The sequence below is a fragment of the Copadichromis virginalis genome, linkage group LG8 (genome assembly GCF_057382275.1).
Source record: "Copadichromis virginalis isolate Kocher_CV1m ecotype Utaka linkage group LG8, C_Virginalis_male_GT1.1, whole genome shotgun sequence".
In the NCBI taxonomy this organism is placed as follows: Eukaryota; Metazoa; Chordata; class Actinopteri; order Cichliformes; family Cichlidae; genus Copadichromis; species Copadichromis virginalis.
In genome coordinates this window covers 4,561,151-4,584,040 of record NC_140625.1, presented here as the reverse complement: position 1 = coordinate 4,584,040, position 22,890 = coordinate 4,561,151, and the positions used below count along the sequence as shown (strand labels likewise).

General features: G+C 40.4%; 1 protein-coding gene across 1 annotated transcript in view; it reads right to left on the bottom strand.

Annotated features, from left to right (window-relative positions):
* ca10a (carbonic anhydrase 10 (inactive)a) overlaps window positions 1-22,890 on the bottom strand; it is a 320,448-nt gene that overhangs the window by 262,712 nt on the left and 34,846 nt on the right. Inside the window, exon 2 of the mRNA XM_085465447.1 lies at window positions 16,702-16,776. Within this exon, the coding sequence (XP_085321573.1) occupies window positions 16,702-16,776 (75 nt within the window). The remainder of the gene's footprint in view (window positions 1-16,701; window positions 16,777-22,890) is intronic.

Genomic DNA, 22,890 nt, shown 5'->3' with positions numbered 1-22,890 from the left:
CTGTCCCGTTTGTAGCAACTGTAGATAAAATAAATTCATAATTATAATAAAGGTCAATCAAATGGACCAATATGGCAAGACCATGATGATCCACTTGGTAAAATAAATCCGCTTGGCATCTTTCTTGGCCTTAAGACAACAATTCTGATGGCTAAAGATAAGACACAAAAAAAAAAAAAATCGCGTTTGAATTTGCGCTTGTTTTTTGCTTTCACTTTGCAATCGCGCGAACCGTGTATAGTGAGCGACAGCACTGATTGGCGAGTGATGATAATTTGTGCACCAATTCCTCTGACATCGTCTTATTAATCGTTAGCTTACTATGCAAACATGACAAGTGAAATCTCCCGCAGCAAGCTTAAACATGTGAGAGGTTGATCGCGCAGAGAATCGCTGAGCATTATGTGAGTGCCTGTGTAAAAGCAGCAGGATATATATTTTAGTTCTGCTGAGCCAAATAAGAGAGGTCAGGGTGAAGAAGTGACAGCCAAAGAAAAGCTTACCACAAAACGGAAAAGTTATGACAAATCAGACTATAAGGCCAAAAGAAAGTGCAGTTTTATGGTTTTATGGACAAAAGAATTTCTGTGGCTGCAATATAACGAGCTAAATAACCAGGGCTGCACATAAGTGGTCCGCAGGTGCGCATTCGCTGTCAAAATAAAAAACGCGCACAAGATAAGAAGTTGCAACGTATGTTTGCGTACATAAGATTTTCATGAGGAGGACAGACATTTGTTTAGAACTCTGAAAGATGTCGAAGAAGCAAGCTCCTTTAAGCAATTACTGTGATGTTCCTCCGCCTCCAAAGAAATGTCAGAAGGAGTCCAAACCACAAAAGAAGCGCGCATTCTAGGAGTTACAGGAGGTGAGCTGGCTTCAAACAAATGATGAACGCACAGAGATGTGGTGCGGAATGTGCCGTGAAAATTTAATAAATGACAAATCTAAAAGGCATGAACATTCTTTTTTTGTATCGAAAAAATATCGAACCGTGACACCAAAGTATAGAACCGAACCGAACCGTGAATTTTGTGTATCGTTGTACCCCTAGTATATATGTATATATATATTTGTGTGTGTGTGTGTGTGTGTGTGTGTGTGTATGTATACAGGGAGTGCAGAATTATTAGGCAAGTTGTATTTTTGAGGAATAATTTTATTATTGAACAACAACCATGTTCTCAATGAACCCAAAAAAACTCATTAATATCAAAGCTGAATGTTTTTGGAAGTAGTTTTTAGTTTGTTTGTAGTTTTAGCTATTTTAGGGGATATCTGTGTGTGCAGGTGACTATTACTGTGCATAATTATTAGGCAACTTAACAAAAAACAAATATATACCCATTTCAATTATTTATTTTTACCAGTGAAACCAATATAACATCTCCACATTCACAAATATACATTTCTGACATTCAAAAACAAAACAAAAACAAATCAGCGACCAATATAGCCGCCTTTCTTTGCAAGGACACTCAAAAGCCTGCCATCCATGGATTCTGTCAGTGTTTTGATCTGTTCACCATCAACATTGCGTGCAGCAGCAACCACAGCCTCCCAGACACTGTTCAGAGAGGTGTACTGTTTTCCCTCCTTGTAAATCTCACATTTGATGATGGACCACAGGTTCTCAATGGGGTTCAGATCAGATGAACAAGGAGGCCATGTCATTAGTTTTTCTTCTTTTATACCCTTTCTTTCCAGCCACGCTGTGGAGTACTTGGACGCGTGTGATGGAGCATTGTCCTGCATGAAAATCATGTTTTTCTTGAAGGATGCAGACTTCTTCCTGTACCACTGCTTGAAGAAGGTGTCTTCCAGAAACTGGCAGTAGGACTGGGAGTCCTAGTGCCACCAGTTTGGCCATATTTCAGAGCTGCAACATCACTGAAGTGCCCAAAAGCACAAGGTGTGCAATACTCAAGAGACATGGCCAAGGTAAGAAAGGCTGAAAGGCGACCACCACTGAACAAGACACACAAGCTGAAATGTCAAGACTGGGCCAAGAAATATCTCAAGACTGATTTTTCTAAGGTTTTATGGACTGATGAAATGAGAGTGAGTCTTGATGGGCCAGATGGATGGGCCCATGGCTGGATTGGTAAAGGGCAGAGAGCTCCAGTCCAACTCAGACGCCATCAAGGTGGAGGTGGAGTACTGGTTTGGGCTGGTATCATCAAAGATGAGCTTGTGGGGCCTTTTCGGATTGAGGATGGAGTCAAGCTCAACTCCCAGTCCTACTGCCAGTTTCTGGAAGACACCTTCTTCAAGCAGTGGTACAGGAAGAAGTCTGCATCCTTCAAGAAAAACATTATTTTCATGCAGGACAATGCTCCATCACACGCGTCCAAGTACTCCACAGCGTGGCTGGCAAGAAAGGGTATAAAAGAAGAAAAACTAATGACATGGCCTCCTTGTTCACCTGATCTGAACCCCATTGAGAACCTGTGGTCCATCATCTGATGTGAGATTTACAAGGAGGGAAAACAGTACACCTCTCTGAACAGTGTCTGGGAGGCTGTGGTTGCTGCTGCACGCAATGTTGATGGTGAACAGATCAAAACACTGACAGAATCCATGGATGGCAGGCTTTTGAGTGTCCTTGCAAAGAAAGGTGGCTATATTGGTCGCTGATTTGTTTTTGTTTCGTTTTTGAATGTCAGAAATGTATATTTGTGAATGTGGAGATGTTATATTGGTTTCACTGGTAAAAATAAATAATTGAAATGGGTATATATTTGTTTTTTGTTAAGTTGCCTAATAATTATGCACAGTAATAGTCACCTGCACACATAGATATCCCCCTAAAATAGCTAAAACTAAAAACAAACTAAAAACTACTTCCAAAAACATTCAGCTTTGATATTAATGAGTTTTTTGGGTTCATTGAGAACATGGTTGTTGTTCAATAATAAAATTATTCCTCAAAAATACAACTTGCCTAATAATTCTGCACTCCCTGTATTTCCATTTCCATGTTGTGTTGTTGAGGTGTCTCATCTTCCCTTCCTGTTACATGTTTCCTTCCCTGTGTTTCATGCTATGTCTCCTCTGTCCATCATGTGCACTTTTGTGTGTCCATCATGTCCTGCGTATTTGTCCCTTAGTTTGGGTCCATGTCTCATCTCCCGTTTCTACTTCCCTGTCACCTTGTCAAGTCGGTGTGTCTTAGTTTATGTCTTTCCTGTTTTATTTTGACAGTCTCGTAGTGTTCAGTGTGTTTAGATTTGCTTCCCCATAACTTGGCGTCACACTCATTTGTGTCAGTGGTGTTCCCCATGCGATTCCACTTCCCTTGTTACCCTTCTGTATATTTACATCCTCTGTCTCCCTTTGTTCATCGTCTTTCCTCATCTCATGTCACTGAAATCCATGCCTCTCAAGAATCTTCTTTTTTTTTTCAGTACATTTACATGTTCTTTTTCATGTTTGTGGTTTCTCATGTCTAGTTTTAGTTCACTCAGTTTAGGTTATTGTTTAGTGTTCGCCTTGGTTCATTTTTGGGTTTTTTTTCCACCAGCCTGAATAAACGGCTCACTTTTTATTAAACTTCAGTTCTGCCCCTTGTGTGTCTGCTTTTAGGTCGACTCCACAACACACCGGCCATTTGACTGTAACATCTGCCGGACAATGGTCGCCCTCCCTCAACCTGGTTCTGCCTAAGGTTTCTTCCTGTTAAAAGGGAGGTTTTCCTTCCCACTGTCGCTAAAGTGCTTTCTCATAGAGGGTCATATAATTGATTGACAGTTGTTGTTATTTGGTGGTGCATAAATTAAATTGAACTGAACTGAATGAGACTGAGTTTGCAGTGAGACAGGGCCTTTAATATAAAAAAGACTCATTAAATGTTGAGCTTGTGTAAACAGTGTACATAGTTTATTTGAGCAGAAGGGGAGAGAGAGAGTTTGAGGAATAATAGGAATTTTTTTTTTTAAAGGCTAGTTCTCTTCAGCAGTCTATGAATAAAGGTCAGTTACTATAAGATGAAGTAAATTCGTACTGCTCATCAATGCCTTTCAGATTTACTCATTAATGTTTAAATTTCCAGGTCCCAACAACTTATGTGCTCCACTCCATGCAAAGTATAGACTACATGAACTCATGTAGTCTCTACTTTCAACTTCACAAATTGTACAGATACCCAAATTTAAGCTGCATTCAGGTGCTAGTGTAAATCTGGGACTACGTATTTCAAATAAAATGTACATCTTTTTGTTTTCTAAATAAACAGAATAGTTTATTACCCATTGACTAGGAAACACACAATGACCAATTACAGATGCTGTGCACTAGAGGTTAATATATGGTATAAATGAGCTCATGGTACATGCTGGAAAAATCAATGAATGCACAGCAATAGATGGGAAAACACTAAGGTTGTACACCCCCTGTGGCTAATCCTATTAACTGAGTATATGCCAACTATTATCTTGTATATTTTGAATATAGATATAATCCATGTAATAGATTATTTAGTTTGCCAGGTGAGGTTGAGAGTGACTGAAGTCCCCCCTGCTTCTTGTCCTCATAGCTGAAAGAGGGTAAAAGGTCTTTATGTGATTAAAAATGATCAAAGTGCTAAAACAGAACTTCTCCCTATTTCCTAATAATTTCCTAATAATAAAGCATTTTGTAATAACACAGCTGGATGTCCTCAGGAGTGAGGTTAGATGTCATTTCAGAAGATGTGACATCCAGTAAGATAGGGGGAGAGAAAGGGCAGACATGGATACAAATTAAGTGAAGAAGTTGGAAAATACAACAGATAGATACAACAGATACAAATACATCCTCTCTGTTCATTTTTGCCATGTTAGATGGTTAATTCCGAAGGATTTCAGTTTACATCATACTTCTACTAAATGCTGAGGGGATGCCGTTTTTCTCTTGGTTGTGATAAGTGCATCTTTAGGCAAACAAAATCAGCATTAGCTCAGAGAAGTTTATAGTATAGTTCAGGTGATTTGATTATTGATTTTGTAATTATGACTTTTGATTTTGATTTTGATTTTGCTCTGCTCCTGCTAAATCGCTATAATAAAATTTCCTGCAATTAAAATCTAAATTGTGGACATTCAATTTTTAACCTTTTGTGAAATAGTAAAGGTAAAAATCTCAGTATTATTTCTTTTAAAGTGCAAATAGCAGGTTACAGGTTACTTTATATTATAAGATCTTGACGCTTACTGTCCAGGCCTCTAAAATAAATCCATAAACAGGTGGGACTGATTAGATTTGACCTGCAAGGCTACTCAGGTTTGCTTATCTTATCAGTGTTAGTAGGGAAGACACCTAGATGATTTCGAGGTAGTTATGATTTGGCGAGTCCCTCCACCCACATCAGCTCCATCTGAACTCTGCATTACCTGCTGGGTAAGACTCATAGGATCAGAGAACTTGACTTTCTAACAGAGAGCTGAAACAGGCTTCCTGTATATATATTTCTTCCTCTGACAATTAAAGACAGAGGAAGAAAAACAAAAGGGGGGGGGGGGGGGGCATTGACACTGAAAGACAGGCAGGAGTATGCAGGTATAAGCAGGGACTTTAAATATAGCTGGAAAGGATGTTCAGCACATTGGAGCTATTATGGTTAGAGATGGAAATACTTTAATAAGTGAAGACATTGTGTAGAGAAAGTGAAAGCGGTACTCTAGGGAATTCGTGAATGAAGAAAATGAGAGACAGGAGGACAGTTAGTGAATCAGAAGGTGCAGCATATTAGCAAGGAGGAAGTGATGCCAGCTTGGAGATGTTTAGAGGTGGATATACTGGAGAAAGTTACAGACAATGTTAAAGACCACAGAGAATGTTCATGGATGTAGTGACAGAGGACATGCAGAGGATTGGTGTGACACAGGATGCTAGGGACAGGGTTAGATGGAGGCAGATGATACACTGTGGCAACTACTAAAGCGAGTAGCTGAAAGAAGACAGGGTTTTTTTGTGTGTGTGACATGTGATATTACAGATAATGTAAATCTTTTCACGATAGACTGATATCTAAGTAGAAATGTGACCAAAACTCTGAAACACTGCCAGCCAACAGCTCACTGTAAAAATTAGGTTGGCTGCCTGTGATAAGCATTCTATGTGTTTTGTATTGGGCTTCTCCTAGTCCCTGAAGCACATTAACCTCCTAGGACCTGGCGTCTACATATGTGGACATCACATTTTGGGTTATTTAGACCAAAATACTCAATTTTGCTCTACAAGGGCCTGATAGCCACTTACGAGGACATTATACTGCTACTGTTCTATCAAAATGTTAAATGAATATCCTCATATGTGGCTCTTACTTTTCTTAAAAACAAAAATAAATTATTACTGCATATTTGGAAGTATATGTTTTCATTTCTCAAAACAATTATTTAATATAATTCAGTGAGCTACATATTAAACTTAGAGGATAGAAACAAAGTATCAATGCACTAGTATTTAGCCAATATCTGAGACCAGTAAAGTATTGTGGCGTGGGTGTGGTCTCTGGCCAGCTGCAGAGGAGGGGTGACGCAGTGAGCTCCCGGGGCGGCGCAGGGGCGGGGTGAACAGGTGTGCTGGGGATCTGTCACTGTCAACTCTTGATATGTTGGCAGTGACAGTCGGAGAGGAGGGCGGATGTGACAGCAGTGGGAGAGAGCGGGAGTGTCTGTGTCCCGATGCAAAACCACAGTATTGAATAAAAGTGCTGCTGTCGCCATATTCGCCCAGCTTATGTTTCTTGGGTCCGATGTTACAAGTATTATCAATATTTAGATCAATCTCCCCACCTCTAGTAAAAAGTTATACATATTAGTTTTTAAATATCAGGTTTGCAGCCATAGTTTATTGGTGCAGCTATGTCTATGATAGCAATGTTACATCAATCCAGGTGTTTTTGAAACCTTCACATAGATTTGGATTTAAGTCCAATGAAAAAGATTTACTTAAAAGAGCCACCTTATAAGACAAATCACACACTAATACTCCTTCTTAACATTGTTAAGATCAAGAAACCCCGAAAGATTCAAATACCCAAGTCTTCCTTGGTATGTATTGCCACTAGAGCCACTGTCTAATAGTCTTGCATTAATACATAAAAATTAGATGGATATGAAAACTCATACACTCAAAAACAAAGGATTTGCAACTGGGTGAGAAGGATCTAATTTGTATGATATTTTTAGCATACCTAAAATTCTGCTCATGCCTGTGCTCTAAGATAAACACAGACTAGAACTGAGGCTTTGCTTTTCTGAGCAATTTTTATTTTGGTCATTTAGAATTCTAATAACTTTAATGGTGGTTATTGTTTTTACAGCACAAAAAAAACTTGTTGCTATGTTAATTCAAATTCAGCTGAATAATATGATCACAGACAAAAACTAAATGGCACACAAATTTAATGAAGCACGCTTATTCATTAATTATACCAAAATGAATAAACTAAGAAGCATAATCCAAAGATGTAATAATGGAAGAATTGTTTGAGCCGTCAAGTCTTTGCTACAGAAAGAAGAACACAAAATAAATTACCTTATAGTGTCTTTAGAGGTACAATGGCTTATAACTGGGGCAATGTAATTCTCAAGTTCCCAAATAAGTACCCCTATGCTTTGTATCTTATGGACACCAGTTTTGAACGCTATACAATGATACAAAAATGAACTTTTAATTTAATTTTCTGTTCAATTGTATTTTATTTATGTATTTGTCAAATCATAACAGTTGCTCTAATGCAAAAAATAAGGGGCAAAATAAGATACAGGATATTTGAAAAGCGATTTGCATTTTCAAAGGACTTTCAAAAAGTGGTAACTTTTGCATCAAAATTTATATCATAATTTCTTTCTGAACACTGTCTGCTAATTGCACTTTAACATTTGGATGCAACTTTTACTACTTGGGAACATATATTTGCCTTTTTGGTTTTCCAAAAAGCAAAACAATAATTTGCTCTAGTAGGTAGATTCATTCAAAGGAGGATGCTCTGAGGGACTGTTATGACACCACAGACTGGGATGTGCTCCTGAGCCCACATGGTGAGGACATAGAGGGGGCGACACACTGTCTTACAGACTACCTCAACTTTTGTGTGGACACGGTCGCCCCTGCTAAGACGGTACGGTGTTATCCTAATAACAAACCGTGGGTAACACAGGAAGTCAAAGCTGTCCTCAACATGAAGAAGAAGGCTTTCAGGAGCAAAGTGAAGGAGGAGATGAAAGCAGCACAGCGGGAGGTGAAACGCTGCCTGAGGGAAGCAAAGGACACCTACAGGAGGAAGGTGGAGCAGAAGTTGGAGAGGAACAATATGAGGGAGGTCTGGAATGGTGTGAAAACCATCACAGGCCACAACACCAAGAAAAGCACAGTGGGGGGGACTGTGGAGAAGGCAAACGAACTCAACAACTTCTTCAACAGGTTTGACCAGCCCACAACCCCCCCACCCTCACCTTCACTACAGAGTCCAACCCCCACTCTCCTACCTCCCTCGCTTCCCCCCCTTCCTGACACCATGACACCCCCCTCCTCCAATCCCTCTCTCAGCAGCAAGACATCTCCCCCCCTCCCTCTTCCAAACATCTCCCAGTGTCACAGTGGATCAGGTCAGGAGACAACTGAGGAAGCTTCGCCCCAGAAAGGCAGCAGGCCCAGACAAGGTGTGTCCTAGGATGCTAAAGGCGTGTGCTGCTGAACTTGGGGAGCCGCTACAACGAGTCTTCAACCTCAGTCTGCGACTGGGGAGAGTGCCCGCCCTATGGAAGACATCCTGCATCGTCCCGGTCCCCAAAAAGAACCGGCCCAATGAGCTGAATGACTTCCGACCGGTGGCACTGACGTCACATCTTATGAAGACTCTAGAGCGGCTCTTCCTCAACCTCCTCCGACCACAGGTACAACATGCCCAGGACCCACTACAGTTTGCATACAAGGCGGGTGTCGGAGTGGAGGATGCCATCCTGTACCTCCTACACAGAGCCCACTCACACCTGGATGGGGGAAAAGGCACGGTCAGGATCCTGTTTCTTGACTTTTCCAGTGCCTTTAATACCATCCGGCCCTGTATGCTTCAAGAAAAACTGAACAGGATGGAGGTGGACCCCTGCCTGGTGGCTTGGATCTCCGACTACCTCACCGACAGACCACAGTACGTCAGGCTGAAGGACATCACATCTGACACAGTGGTCAGCAGCACAGGAGCACCACAGGGAACTGTGCTGTCCCCTCTTCTCTTCACCCTGTACACCTCTGACTTCTGCTACAACTCTGAATTATGCCACATTCAGAAGTTTGCAGACGACACAGCCATCATGGGGTGTATCTGGGATGATCAGGAAGAGGAGTACAGAAGTCTGGTGAGGAACTTTGTCGCATGGAGTCACACAAACCACCTGCAACTCAACACCTCAAAGACTAAGGAACTGGTTGTGGACTTCGGGAGGTCTAGAGCAGGTCCACTGCCGGTTCAGATAGAGGGGGAGGAGGTGGAGGTGGTCAACAAGTACAAGTACCTCAGGCTGTGGGTGGACAATAAACTGGACTGGTCATGCAACACAGAGCACCTGTATAAAAAAGTCCAAAGCCGACTGTACTTCCTCAGGAGGCTGAGGTCTTTTAACATCTGCAGGAAGCTCCTGAGGATGTTTTACCAGTCGGTGGTTGCTGGAGTACTTTTCTATGCTGTGGTGTGCTGGGGGAGCAGCACAGCAAAGAAGGACTCATCCAGGCTGGAGAAACTGATCAGGAGGGCTGGCTCTGTGGTCGGCATGAAGCTGGACACTCTGGTGACAGTGGCAGAGAAAAGGACATTAAAGAAACTGATGGACATTATGGACAATGCCAGGCATCCTCTGCACACGGCCATTAACAACCAGAAGAGTCTGTTCAGTGACAGGTTGCTTCTCCCAAAGACAAGAACTAACAGACTTAAAAACTCCTTTGTCCCACACGCCATCAGACTGTTTAACTCCTCTCTGGAGGGGAGAGGGAGGGGAAACAGGAGGACAAAGGAGGGGGGAACAACTAAGCTGTAGTGCCTCTTCACCTCACTGTGCAATACCTTTTGTGCAATACTTTTGTAAATAGTCAACGGTGCAATAGACTCAATACTTGAAATGTGCAATTCACTTGTATTTTTATTTTTATTCCTATTTATTATATTTATCCCCTTCGTATATTTTATTTATATTGTCTCTGTATTTATATATATGTGTGTGTGTATAACTCTGTAACTTCTGTCGGTGCTGTGCTTTTTTGGAAATCGAATTTCCCAGAGGAACCCACCCGAGGGATTAATAAAGTTCTATCTTATCTTATCTTATCATGTAGATCATAGAAATTGACTTTTATTGTAACCTTTTTTCTGGAAGTGCAGTGAGTGATGCTGATGACACATTACACAACTTTTAACTGAAGGAGTCAAATGTAAGGACATGGCAAAGAAACAAAAGGTAAACGCAAAGCGGAAACTGATGCAGTACCTGGAGTTTTATCTGACCTTTATCAAATTTAAAGCTAATTGAGAGTACACTGAAAGGTTGTGCAATATTCTAAAGGTTAACCAGGCCTGAAAACGTGATTACATCTGCTTTGCTAACCTTGGGGTGCAAATGTTCCAATATGCTGGGCCACAGTTTTTGACCTCCACAGAGAAGTGTTTCAGCAAAGTGAAATGGGTTATTAACAGGTGAAAAGAAGGAAAGAGGGTTCAGAACTCTGATAAGCACTATTTCAAACCTGACATGAGCTTTGCATTGATATTACTGTTTTTCCCTGTGAGGTTGAAGTAGTATTTCCATTTCTTTTTCAACAACAATAATCTGACCGTCAATCAAACATACAAACTGCTACTTTTGTTAAGAACTCCTGTCAGATGATTATGTAATCCAAAATAACATTTCCTCCTAAGCTGTCTCTGATAATCGCAATATAACTATATATAGCTGAAAGGCGCACAGTGGCCTTCAGAACTTTATTCACAGGATACATACTGCAGTGTCCTGCTACCTTATTTTTTTCATATTTTTATTGAGAGACAAGTGTACAGTAGTTTACAATGACAATACAATCTGTTCCCCTCACTTTCTTACATGAACAGATACGATAACACACACACACACACGCTTAAATAAACAAACAAAACAAAACCTAATAAGAAACCCAAAACAAACACAAACAACAAACCCCAAAACACACACACACACACAAAAAAAGGGGGGGGGGGGGAAGATATGATATTAATCAGCTGGTAGAGCGTTTAATGACTTGCAATAGTCTACGAAGGGGCCCCAGATACGATAAAATTCTCTGTATTTGCCCTTCGCCACAAGGCCTATCTTTTGCAATTTAAGAAATGACATCACATCTCTAAACCAAAAAGAAACTGAAGGTGGCTTTGAAGATTTCCAAAGGAGTAAGATGCAACGTCTAGCCAAAAGTGATGTAAAGGCTAATATTTTGAAGTGTGTAGGGTCGGTTAGACCAGTGTTGACTGGAAGCCCAAAAACAGCTAGAAAAGGGTCCATGCAGATTTGGGTCCCAAGAGCCTTGGAAAGAATAACTGAATACTGACTCCAGAAGCCATGGAGTCTTGGGCACAGAAAGAACATATGGCCTAGGTCACATGGGGTGGCATGACATCTCTCACACTGATCCATCACTTGTGGGTAAATCTCAGACAGACGAGACTTTGAATAGTAAACCCTGTACAACACCTTGAACTGGATAAGTTGTAACCTGGCACAGGACGTACTGTAACGGACATTGGATACTGCTTTCTCCCATTGCTGATCCGAAAAAATTACTCCTAACTCCCGCTCCCAAGCCCCCCTAATTTTAGCAACTGAATGGACATTTAAATCCATAAGTTGTTTATATATTAAAGATATAATTGACTTCTTATTGGGTTTGAGGGATAAGAATTCCTCCCACGGTTGGACATTTGGAAGAAGAGGGTAGGAGGGGAAGAGAGCAGAAGTGCAATGCCGTGCCTGAAAATAACGGAATAGATTGGTAGCCGGAAGATTTGTTTCTGAACACAGGTCTAAAAAAGTTAAGAAAGTGCCATCTTTATAGAGATCCTTAAACGTATTAATACCATGACGCTTCCACTGTACATAGGTACCATCAATGAGGCCAGGAGTAAACAGATGGTTCTGCATGATGGGCATGTGTACTGACGCAGAGACGTACTTAAAATGACTCAAAACACAGTTTATGGTCAAGTACCACACCTAGATATTTATAACTCTCAACGATCCCAATATCGGCAGTTCTAATGATATTGGGTGATGAGCTATAAAAGGACTTCCTAAAATCAATAATCATGTCTTTAGTTTTTGACACGTTAAGTGAGAGGAAGGACTCATCACACCAATTCACAAAATCATCTACAACCTGTCCATGGCCTGACTCGTCCCCCACTAGAAGACTGACGATCACTGTGTCGTCAGCAAACTTCAGGATGTGTCTGTTTGTGAAATTGCTGCGACACTCATTTGTGTACAGAATGAACAGAAGGGGAGAGAGGCAACAACCCTGGGGTGATCCAGTAGAGGAGGAGAGCACATCAGAAAAGACATGATTTACCCTCACACCTATTGATCAGAAAGTCTGTCACCCAGCCGACCAGACTAGTGTCAAGCTTGAAATGATTGTAAAGCCTGTCAGCAAGTAAGAGGGGTTGAATTGTATTAAATGCAGATGAAAAGTCAGCAAATAATAATCTTGCATGGGTGTGGGGGGCCTCAAGATGCTTATACAAGAGATGCAGGAGTGTGACAGCAGCATCCTCCACACCTCTCCCTGCTCTATAGGCAAACTGGAAGGGGTCAAGATGGTGTTCAACATGCATTAAAATCTCCTTCTTAATTATCTTCTCAAATGTCTTCATCACTAAAGAAGTCAGAGCCACAGGCCTAAAATCATTCAGTGCCTTAGGAGAACTGCCCTTAGCAACAGGAACAATGATCGCATGTTTCCAAATTTTAGGTACCATCTGTAGCTCTAAAGAAAGTGAGAAGATATAGTGAAAAATCCCACTCAGCTGATCAGCACAAGTTCTCAGTACCTGTCCACAGATGTTGTCAGGTCCAGGACTCTTGCTTTTGGTATGTCTAAAAAGATTAGCTACCCCTGTCTCATCAATACAAATAGATGGGGGAGTGATGGTCTTTTCCCTCAGTGTGCTGGTCTGCCTAGAACAATCATAGTTCTCAAAACGAAGGTCTGTCTGCCAGATATTTGTCAGAGGTAAACCCCTCTAAGGTAATGCTGCTTTTACCTTTCGTCTGAAGCCCTGCCATTGTTTTCATACCAAGCCAAGCTCTTTTGAGGTTGTTACTGCTGAGTTCTGCCTCAATCTTATTTCTATACCTCATCTTGGCGATCTTTATTGCAGCCCTCACCTCCTTCCTCAATATTCTCACAGTGGGAACGTCTCCCTCGTTAAAAGAAATTTTCCTTTTAAGAATCAGATCCTTAACATCTTTAGAGAGCCACGGTTTGTTATTAGGGAAAGTCTTAAATTCTCTGACTGGAACCACAGAGTCTTTGCAAAAAGAGATGTAGCTACACACCACATCAGTGAGTTCATCCAAATCAGAAGTGCTCTCTTGAAACACGGACCAGTCAGTGCAATCAAAACACCCCTGAAGGGCAACACAACTGTCTTTTGTCCAGACATTAGTCCGCTTCACACAGGCCTTCTCCCTCCTAATCACAGATCTGTAAGCAGGGAGGAGGTGAATAACATTGTGATCCGAAGAACCTAGCGCAGGTCCGGCCACAGACTTGTATGCCCCCTTAATTGGTCCATAACACAAATCCAGCGTTTTGTTATGCCTTGTAGGACAAGTGACATATTGAAAGAAATTGTTCAGTGATTTCTTAAGATTACAATTGTTAAAATCACCGAGAATAAAATTAGGAGCATCCGGTGAGAGAGTCTGCAGATTGTGTACCACTTTAAAAATGGCATCAGCAGCAACTTTAACGTCAGCCTTAGGATGAATGTAAACAACAGTGACAAAAATTTGAGGGAACTCCCTCGGTAAGTAAAAAGGCCTGACAGATACTGAAAGGAGCTCGATGTCAGGAAGACACAACCGCTCCCGCACAGTAAAATTATTACACCAGCCCTGGTTGATATATAAACAAACCCCTCCTCCGTGAGATTTGCGTGTTACTCCACAGTTCCGATCCAATCTGACAGGGGTCCCAAAGCCGCTGATTCGCAGTGAAGTGTCACTGTCCATATCGGTCAGCCATGTCTCGGTAAGCGCCATCAGACAAGCCTCCCTGTATTCCCGTAGATGAAGCACATTCCCTTGTAATTCATCCGTTTTGTTCCTAAGAGATTGGACATTGGCCAGAATCATAGAAGGCAGAGGAACACGATTCTTCCTCCGAAGTTTTCTTACACGCTGACGCACGCCGCCTTTCTTTCCGCGTTTTCTCAAGCGGCGGGGCTTTCCAAAATTAGTCTTTGACCGGGGAAATAAATCCTCACCAAGAAGCACATCTGGTCGAGCATTAGAAGAGTCGTACATAGACAAACAGGACCACCGTAATCCAAGTAGTTCCTCGCGTGTATAAGTGATTGTCAGTGAGAGTGAATGACTCCAGGTGAATATCGCCAACAACAATAAAACTAAGGTGTAGAAGATCTCCATGTCGGCAAAAAGTTAAAACCACGGTTAAGAACAGAGTTAAAACAAAGTTAAAAACAAAAAGAGAAAGAAAATGCCAATAAATGCCAATAAACACCTGCTGCAGGTCGCCACAAGAGCAGCGCCCTTCTCACAGCTGACCTGGACTCCAAATCCTCGCATTTATTCTCCAATGTGGCCAACTCCTTTGACATCGCATCCACTTTGGCTTGGAGGTGGACAATATCATCCGTGCATGTGGAGAGAGACTGTTCCATCTCCATAACTGTGCTCCTGAGGCCAGCGAATTCCTGCCGCATGGTAGTTATATTTGAGGAAAGGTCCGTTTTTAGTTGCTGTATATCGGACCTGATAGACGTGAGATTCTCCGCAAACGCTGCCGTCAGTTCCTTTTTAAACAGTGCTGAAATTTCTTCACGAAGTTCAGAGAGGAGTTCAGCCTTCGTGAATTTTTCCGTATCGACGAGCAGCGTGTCGGGTGACCCAGGCAGTGGCGAAGTTTTACCACGAGGCGGGGATGCAGTGTTAGCAGCAGGCTGCAAGTTCGGCTGAGAGGTGCTTGCGCTCTTATTAACATTGTAAACACAAAAAGCAAAAACAGTCTTGTCTCGTAAATATACAAAAAGAAAAAACCCGTCAAAATGTGCCTGGAAATGCTAGATAATAACTAGACTCTGCAGGAGCTACGCTCGGTGCGACCTACGCCATAGTCACATAAACCGGAAGTGTGTCCTGCTACCTTATTACGCTACTGAATCCGTTTGAGTGATTTGAAATCATGACATTTTCATCTTCATACATAGAGAGAAATATTGGAGAATTCTGCAAAACCTCAAATCACAACCAATTTTGTTTTTCTTATTATACCCTCACTGAACACTTAATAAAGTTTTGTTATATCTGTCTATCCTTGCTAAAAAATAGCCAAACCAATATCTATTACAAATTTTCCTATGATAATATATGCCTTTCAACAAAAATAGATTTTGAAATGATGAGCAGAAACCCATCCAATCCAGTAGCAGTCTAGGATTTGTAATAACTTCACAGCTTGTGAACCAAGTGTAAGCAGCATTTTAGCTGTCTTGAAACTATGACCTGTGAATGTGTATGTAGGTTACACAGTAACTGTACACTGGTAACTGTTATGTTATTGTATGCACAACAAGAGAGAATTTTTAGATACCACGCTGTGGCCCAGATATACAGAAGGTTTTCTTTGGTATCAGGTACCCGATGCACCAGCCTATTACACTGGCCAGAAAATATAATGAACAAAGGAAGGCCAAAAAAAAAAAAAAAAAAAAAAAAAAAAAAAAAAAAAAAAAAAAAGCACAAAGATTCCAGGACCAGAAAGTGCACCAATCCAGTCTCTGGGATTTTAAACCTTTGCCCTTCAAACTCAGTCTTTAAATTTTCTGTAAAAAGGGACTATTATCTCTTGCCAGCTGATATTGCAGTGGCAAGTTTGCCAGGGTATTGACACCAACGGATACCTCATGAGTAACAGGGAGTTGACAAAACAGCCTTAGGGTGAGTTACCTCTAATTGCTCCTTAATACTTCCACTTTCATCGTGTAAAGATTCACTGCTCACATTTAACCTTCAGGTAAAGTTCGCTTTGATGCTAGTACAAGAGTAGAAATTAAATGTCCTCTATTTCAATTTTCCTAATTGCTCTTTTTGCATGCAGACATTTAGTCCTCATAAAGACAGAGATTGCATCATCTACACACACACACACAACTCAAAAGCACCTAAGCTAAGCAGAAAATACAACCTCTGGGAAATAATTGGCATGCAGATACAAAACAAGATGGAAAAGTTGGGAGGATCAGTGAGCTGCTATCAATCAAAAAGACGTGTTAGCTGTGAGAGTAGGGCAACGTTGCCCGATGTAATCTTAAATGTGTAGTAATCACTGACTTCTGGATCAAACACACACTATACATGTGCACTATATATATTATATTTAAAGTACATGCAGGAAAATCTGTATTGTGAAAACTATATGCATCAAAGTGCTGCACACAGTTTTGAAGCATACCTGGAACAAAGCTCCCCTGCACCACCTCCTTGTATGCCCACCATCCTTCATGAATTTTTGGTGGATTTGGCTGTGCTAAAGGGGGAGAGAAGAGACACAGCAACAGGGACATCAGTTACTTGTATCTGAAATGTAAACAATGAAGCAACGATGATTTTTTTTCCCCCAGCCTAACTGTAATATACTCTGTTAAACTCTTATAAACAACAGGGCTTAGGAAATAGTTTCAACCTAAACGCACACATGTGTATACACTTAGCAAGCTGTTGTGTGATCCAATGACTCCATAGACATTAGTACAAATTTTATTATTTTATGTTGTGTCAACTGTAGACAAAGGACTGGAAGGCAAAGGCCTAGAAGTCTGGGCACAAAGAAAAAGTTGTGAGTGAGAATTACTTTTTTTGGAATCATACTTTTTTGGATCTTAATTCCCCCACAACCCCAACTCTTCATTTACTAATTAAACACCAAAATTAAGGCCTAATTTAATGTCGAGATGTTGTCCTGATTGTTTCTCTTTAATGGATGTTGAGGTGGTTGAACAACCCTCTTCCTTCTGTTATCACTTCCAAAATCCTTGTTGCAGTAACACTGGAGAGCAGGTTCAATTTCATTGGAGTTGGCCTAAAGCATTGCATCGACCAACCAAATAGGACTATGTCAGTCTTTCCAGACTATTAGAAGACTGCACCCTCTGCCCAGCTCTTCTAGACTGGCAACCCCCCCCCCCCAAAAGAACCCAAAAAGACCTAAATTGCAACAGGTTTCTTTTTATGTAGTCTGTTTTATTTCTTTTGGCTAATGCTACTACCATGAGACTGACGAAGACGGAATACACACTGATCTCTTTATTCGTGTTAAAAAAATAATGCAACTAACATCAGTGAGGTTACTGGTGACCCATTTACAGCGATATGCAACAGTTTGGGCATCCCTGATAATTTTCATGATTTTCCTTCATAAAATCAGCACTGTCATCTAATTATATCATATAGCAAATGAACACAATGATATTTAAGTGAAATTAAGTTTATAGGACTTACAGAAAGTGTGCAATAGTTACCTAAACAAAATTAGGCAGGTGCATAAATTTGGGCACCCCAACAGAAAAATCCACCACAGATTTTCAAGTTTTTCAATATTCAGGTCTGGAGATGGCCATTCCAGAACATTGTACTTGTTCCTCTGCATGATTGCATTAGCAGATTTTGAGCAGTGTTTAGGGCCATTGTCTGGTTGAAATATCTAGCTCAATATCCGGCACAACTTCAACTTTGTCACTGATTCTTGAACGTTGCTCTCTGTATTATTGTATGGTATACCTTACAATATAAAGTGCCTCGAGGCGACTGTTGTTGTGATTTGGCTATATAAATAAAATTGAATTGAGTTGAATTAAAAGAATCTGCTGATATTGACTGGAATCCATGGGACTCTCAACCTCAAATTTTACTGTGGGTAGCAAGTCTTTCTCTTGGAATGCTGTGTTCTGTTTCCTCTTGTTATGCCCAAATAACTCAATTTTAGTTTCATCAGTCCACAGGACCTTATTCCAAAATGAAGCTGGCTTGTCCAAATGTGCTTTAGCATACCTCAAGCCACTCTGTTTGTGGCATGTGTGCAGAAAAGGCTAATTCTGCATTACTCTCCCATACAGCAGCATCCCCTTGTGCAAAGTGGGCTGAATAGTTGAATGATGCTGGCCACCTTAAATACCCTTTCTCATGATTGGATTCGCCTGTGTGTGTAGATCAAGGATCAGGGAGCTTACCAAACAAATTTTGTGTTCCAATAATTAGTGCTAAAGGTATTAAAATCATTAAATGGCAAGGGTGCCCAAATTTATGCAACTGTATTTTGTTTAAGTAACTATTGCACACTTTTTGTAAATTCTAAAAAGTTTATTTCACTTCTCAAATATAATTTTGTTCATCTGCTATATGATATATTGCTGAAATTGCTGATCCAAACAACCAATGATTTATGAAGAAAAATCATGAAAATTATCAGGGATGCCCCAACTTTTGCATACCACTATACTACCATGTACTGGAGAGCTGTATTCCCTGAACCTTTTACTATAAGGTCACAGTGGTAACGACGGCACTTACAACCAGCTGGGGCCATTCTGTGTCTAGTTTGCAAGCTCACCATGTGCCTCCATGGGCTCTCTCAAGACATTAGGTTTACTGGCAAATTATAAATGGCCAGTAAACCTAATGACCACGAATCATTGTTTGCCTCTGTGTGCTCGCATAGTGATTGTTCGGGGTGTACCTCGCTTGCGAGCACCTTGCAACCCTGAATTGTATAAGTGGAAGAAAACGTATGTATAGATAGATGTTGGGAAGTTAGTCAGATGGACATCATAAAAAATATCAAAACTTCTACAAAGCTGATTAACTTTTGATCAGAAACCACACACACACACACACACACACACACACCTCAACAGTGCTGATTTGATTTGAAGAAAATAGTTTTACCATTGGCTCCAGAACTTGGTGAACCATAACATAATTAATTTCCTTGTTAAAGTAATGCAGTGCATTAGGGCTGCTCGATTATGGCAAAAATGATAATCACGATTATTTTCACTGAAATTGAGATCACGATTATTTGACGATATTTATTTAACCCTTTAAGACCTACCATAGAACCAAGTCCACCAGAGCTTATATTATTTTATTTTTTTTTACATGTTGTAGTGCCATTTGTGGGAGCATTTCAAGTTGCTATACATCAATACAACTGTTATAGCCCATATTTTAATAATATGTATGCATTAAGTCCATAGTAATTACATAAATTGCAAAAAAGTGCAATAAACTACAAAAAAAATTGAAAATCGCTTTTGTTTTGTTTACATATATTTCTACTTGGAGAAATTTAAGAGGTTTATCCCTCAAAACTTTAAATACAATAAAGTTGCAAAAAAATAGTTTCCCACCACAGGAAATTTATTTTGAGTGTCTTCATAGTTTTATTTTGGAGATACAGCAATTTTTATATACTGCAGGAAAAACAAAAAAACAATCCTATGATGCAAATTTGCAAAGAAAACAGCATGTGCATCATTTTACTGTGGGAAGTGTTACGAACAGCTGATAGGAACGGCAAAGCGTGTTTCTGGAATATTATGTTTTTGTTCCTGCAAGCGCTTTTTATGCAATTTTTGCAAAGCTATATGTGGAACGAAACCGTGACCTAGGACAAGCTGATGGCATAAGATGTAAGTACAACTCCTCCGGTTTCATATGCAAAACAAATTATTGCGCCAGCTTACACGGTTCAGATTCTACAGGGATTTAACAATAGTTACGCAAAACGGAGCGTGCTGCTCTGACCGGCTTTAAAGGGTTAACAATGACTTTAAAAAAATAATATAAAATGGTGTGCAACACCACTGAAGTTTTTTTTTTTTTAAACTCTCTTTTCAACCAACGGCAGTCACTCTCCAAATAACTTCTGCTTAGCTTTCCGAGCTTCCCTCGGGTCCTCTTAATCAGCGGTCTCCACCCTTTTTTGCGCCACGGACTGGTTTATGCCCGACAATATTTTCACAGACGGCCTTTAAGGTGTCGCGGATAAATGAGGGAGGGGCTAATAATCGGCTCAGTCATTTTTAATGATCGTTGAAAGCCCAGATCGTAATCGTGATTAAAATTCGATTAATTGAGCAGCCCTACAGTGCATGCAAATTTTCTCCATTAAAATATCTGTTTTATCATATTATTGTAATCAAAGCAAGTAATTCTAGTTTCCAGAACTGCATCATTGAACAACACAGTAGCCTACAAAGCAAGCCACAGTCAGCTATTGCCACTTTACACTTTGACAAGGTAGGTAGTACCAAGGTAGTACAAAATTAATGACTTAATTTATTTATTTGAAAAAATTATGTGAAAATGACGTTAGTTTCATTTAAAGCAGTTAGTGGCAGTGACCTGCTTTTTCTAATTAATGTGAAACCAGCTATACTGGGGAACATGACACTGGCAACGATTTTACTGTGGAGAGAAGGAGAAAGGCTGTTAGTCACAACAGCAGTTTTGGAGGTTAGCACAGACTCAAAAACAAGAAGTGGGGACCTCTTGCAATGTGCTCTCTGGGGAGGTAAGCAGTGAATGAGTCTCTGGGGCCTTGGGAAATGCTTTTGGAAGAACAGTAATCCAAGAGGTATTGTTGTCAGTCAACCCAGATGCAGGAATAGATGTGGGCCTTATGGAGGTTGCCCTCTGAGTTAGTTTGGGTGGAGGGCTAAAGGAATTGTAGTTCAGTGTGACCAGGATGTAGCTCCTCAGTTCATCAGGCAGTCAAAATTCACAAATGCCTTGGCCCCTCTTTGAAGTGGTCCCTATATATACAGTGGTCCCTACAGTGGTCCCTTGTTTATTGCGGGAGTTATCTATATAACTGTTTGTGACAAACACAGGAAACACTTTTCTTGCTGGGTTGCTGGGTGTGTTATTTAAAATATCTAACTTTTTATTGCAAAAACGGACATGGGTCATACACATCAAGGCAGGCAGCAAAGCATACAAACCAGGCAAGGTTAAGTAAAAGACAAAATCCCCAAACATGCCACAAGCTCATACAAATAGAAACTGACTATTACCTAATATTAGATATTATATTATATTATTTGCTAACAAAAATAAATTACCTTCTATTGCTTGGTAATTATTGTTATGGTTAGTAAAATACTGTCTGAACCCCTGTGAGTGCTAGTTGTGTTGCCCTTATCTAGAGTTTGTATTACAATCTGTGTTGTGCTGGAAACCAGTCATTTATTGACCTTGGCAATTAGTGGACTCCTACTTGATTAAAGAGACTACCCTCTTTAAGACCCCATTCAAGTCCCAGCCAAGTGTAAATATGTTAAGCTGCAGATGTGAGAACGCCCTTGGTAAAAAAAAAAAATTTCACACTTTGTTGTGTGGTTTCTGAAATGAGAATGTTGCTCTAAACCTGTATGACAGATCTGGCTGGCCACAGACTCTTACTGACCTGAATTCTATTTAGCATTGAACCAGCTTATTTCATCCCTGCTTGGGAATGAGGCAGCACTCAATTCAACCGTTGCCAACCTCCCATAAAGCCAAAGGAGACAGTCTCAGTAAACAGTTTATTTTCATAAAATATCAAAGCTCTTGCATTGATATTCATTGAAGGGCTTGAGCAATTCATAAGCCCAACCATGCAGGAAGAGAGGGATGGAGGAGCGTGACAGGACAGCAGGGCAGGTACAGGATGGACTCAGAAAGGGAGGAAAGGGGAAAGAAAAGAAGAGAACGTCAGAATGGAAGAGATGCAGAGGCTAAACTAGAAGTGCCAAAGTGCATCCATAAATTAAACTTGACCTTGCCAACAGCTGTGCTTACTGACTTATGAGACCGTTATCTCTCCCATTCTGTGTGTGTGTGTGTGTGTGTGTGTGTGTGTGTGTGTGTGTGTGTGTGTGTGTGTGTGTGTGTGTTGTCATTAACTGGCTCAAAGTAGGTAACAAAGAGGGAGTCCACACAAGAAATTCACTTGTGTGAATGGGAGGTTCGTGAAAAGCTAAGACAAAATAAAATCCATGCAGTAAAATATGTCAAATTAAGCAACATGTTAGCCGTTAGGGCTGCTGCTGCTACTCTGCTGTCAACAGTAGTATTGCAACAACTAGCAATAATCCCTAGCAGTCACAGGAGGGTGCCTTTGGTAGCACCAGCCATGGAGCAGTGCAGGTGGACTGAGGGAGGGACAGAAGAAGGTGAAATTAATGTGGTAAGAAAATAAATGGATGGAGATAATTAAGGTCAAATTAATGTCTTCTTTGACCATGAGCCACTCCTAATAGCTTTAAGTGTAACTTTTAATGTCACAAGATGCAGTGCAATGCAACTAAGAACTAACGCAACAATAACTGTGGCAACCTGATTAAAAATCTGTTTCAATATCAATTATCAAACAAAATTAAATCTATGCTTTTATACATGTATCTCTCTCTCTCTCTCTCTCTATATATATATATATATATATATATATATATATATATATATATATATATATATATATATATATATATATATATATACATACATACATACATACATATATATACAGTCCAGGATGAGACAAGGAACATCCAAGAATACATTGGGAAGATGGCCCCAACTGACCGAGTGCTCAGTGAATACC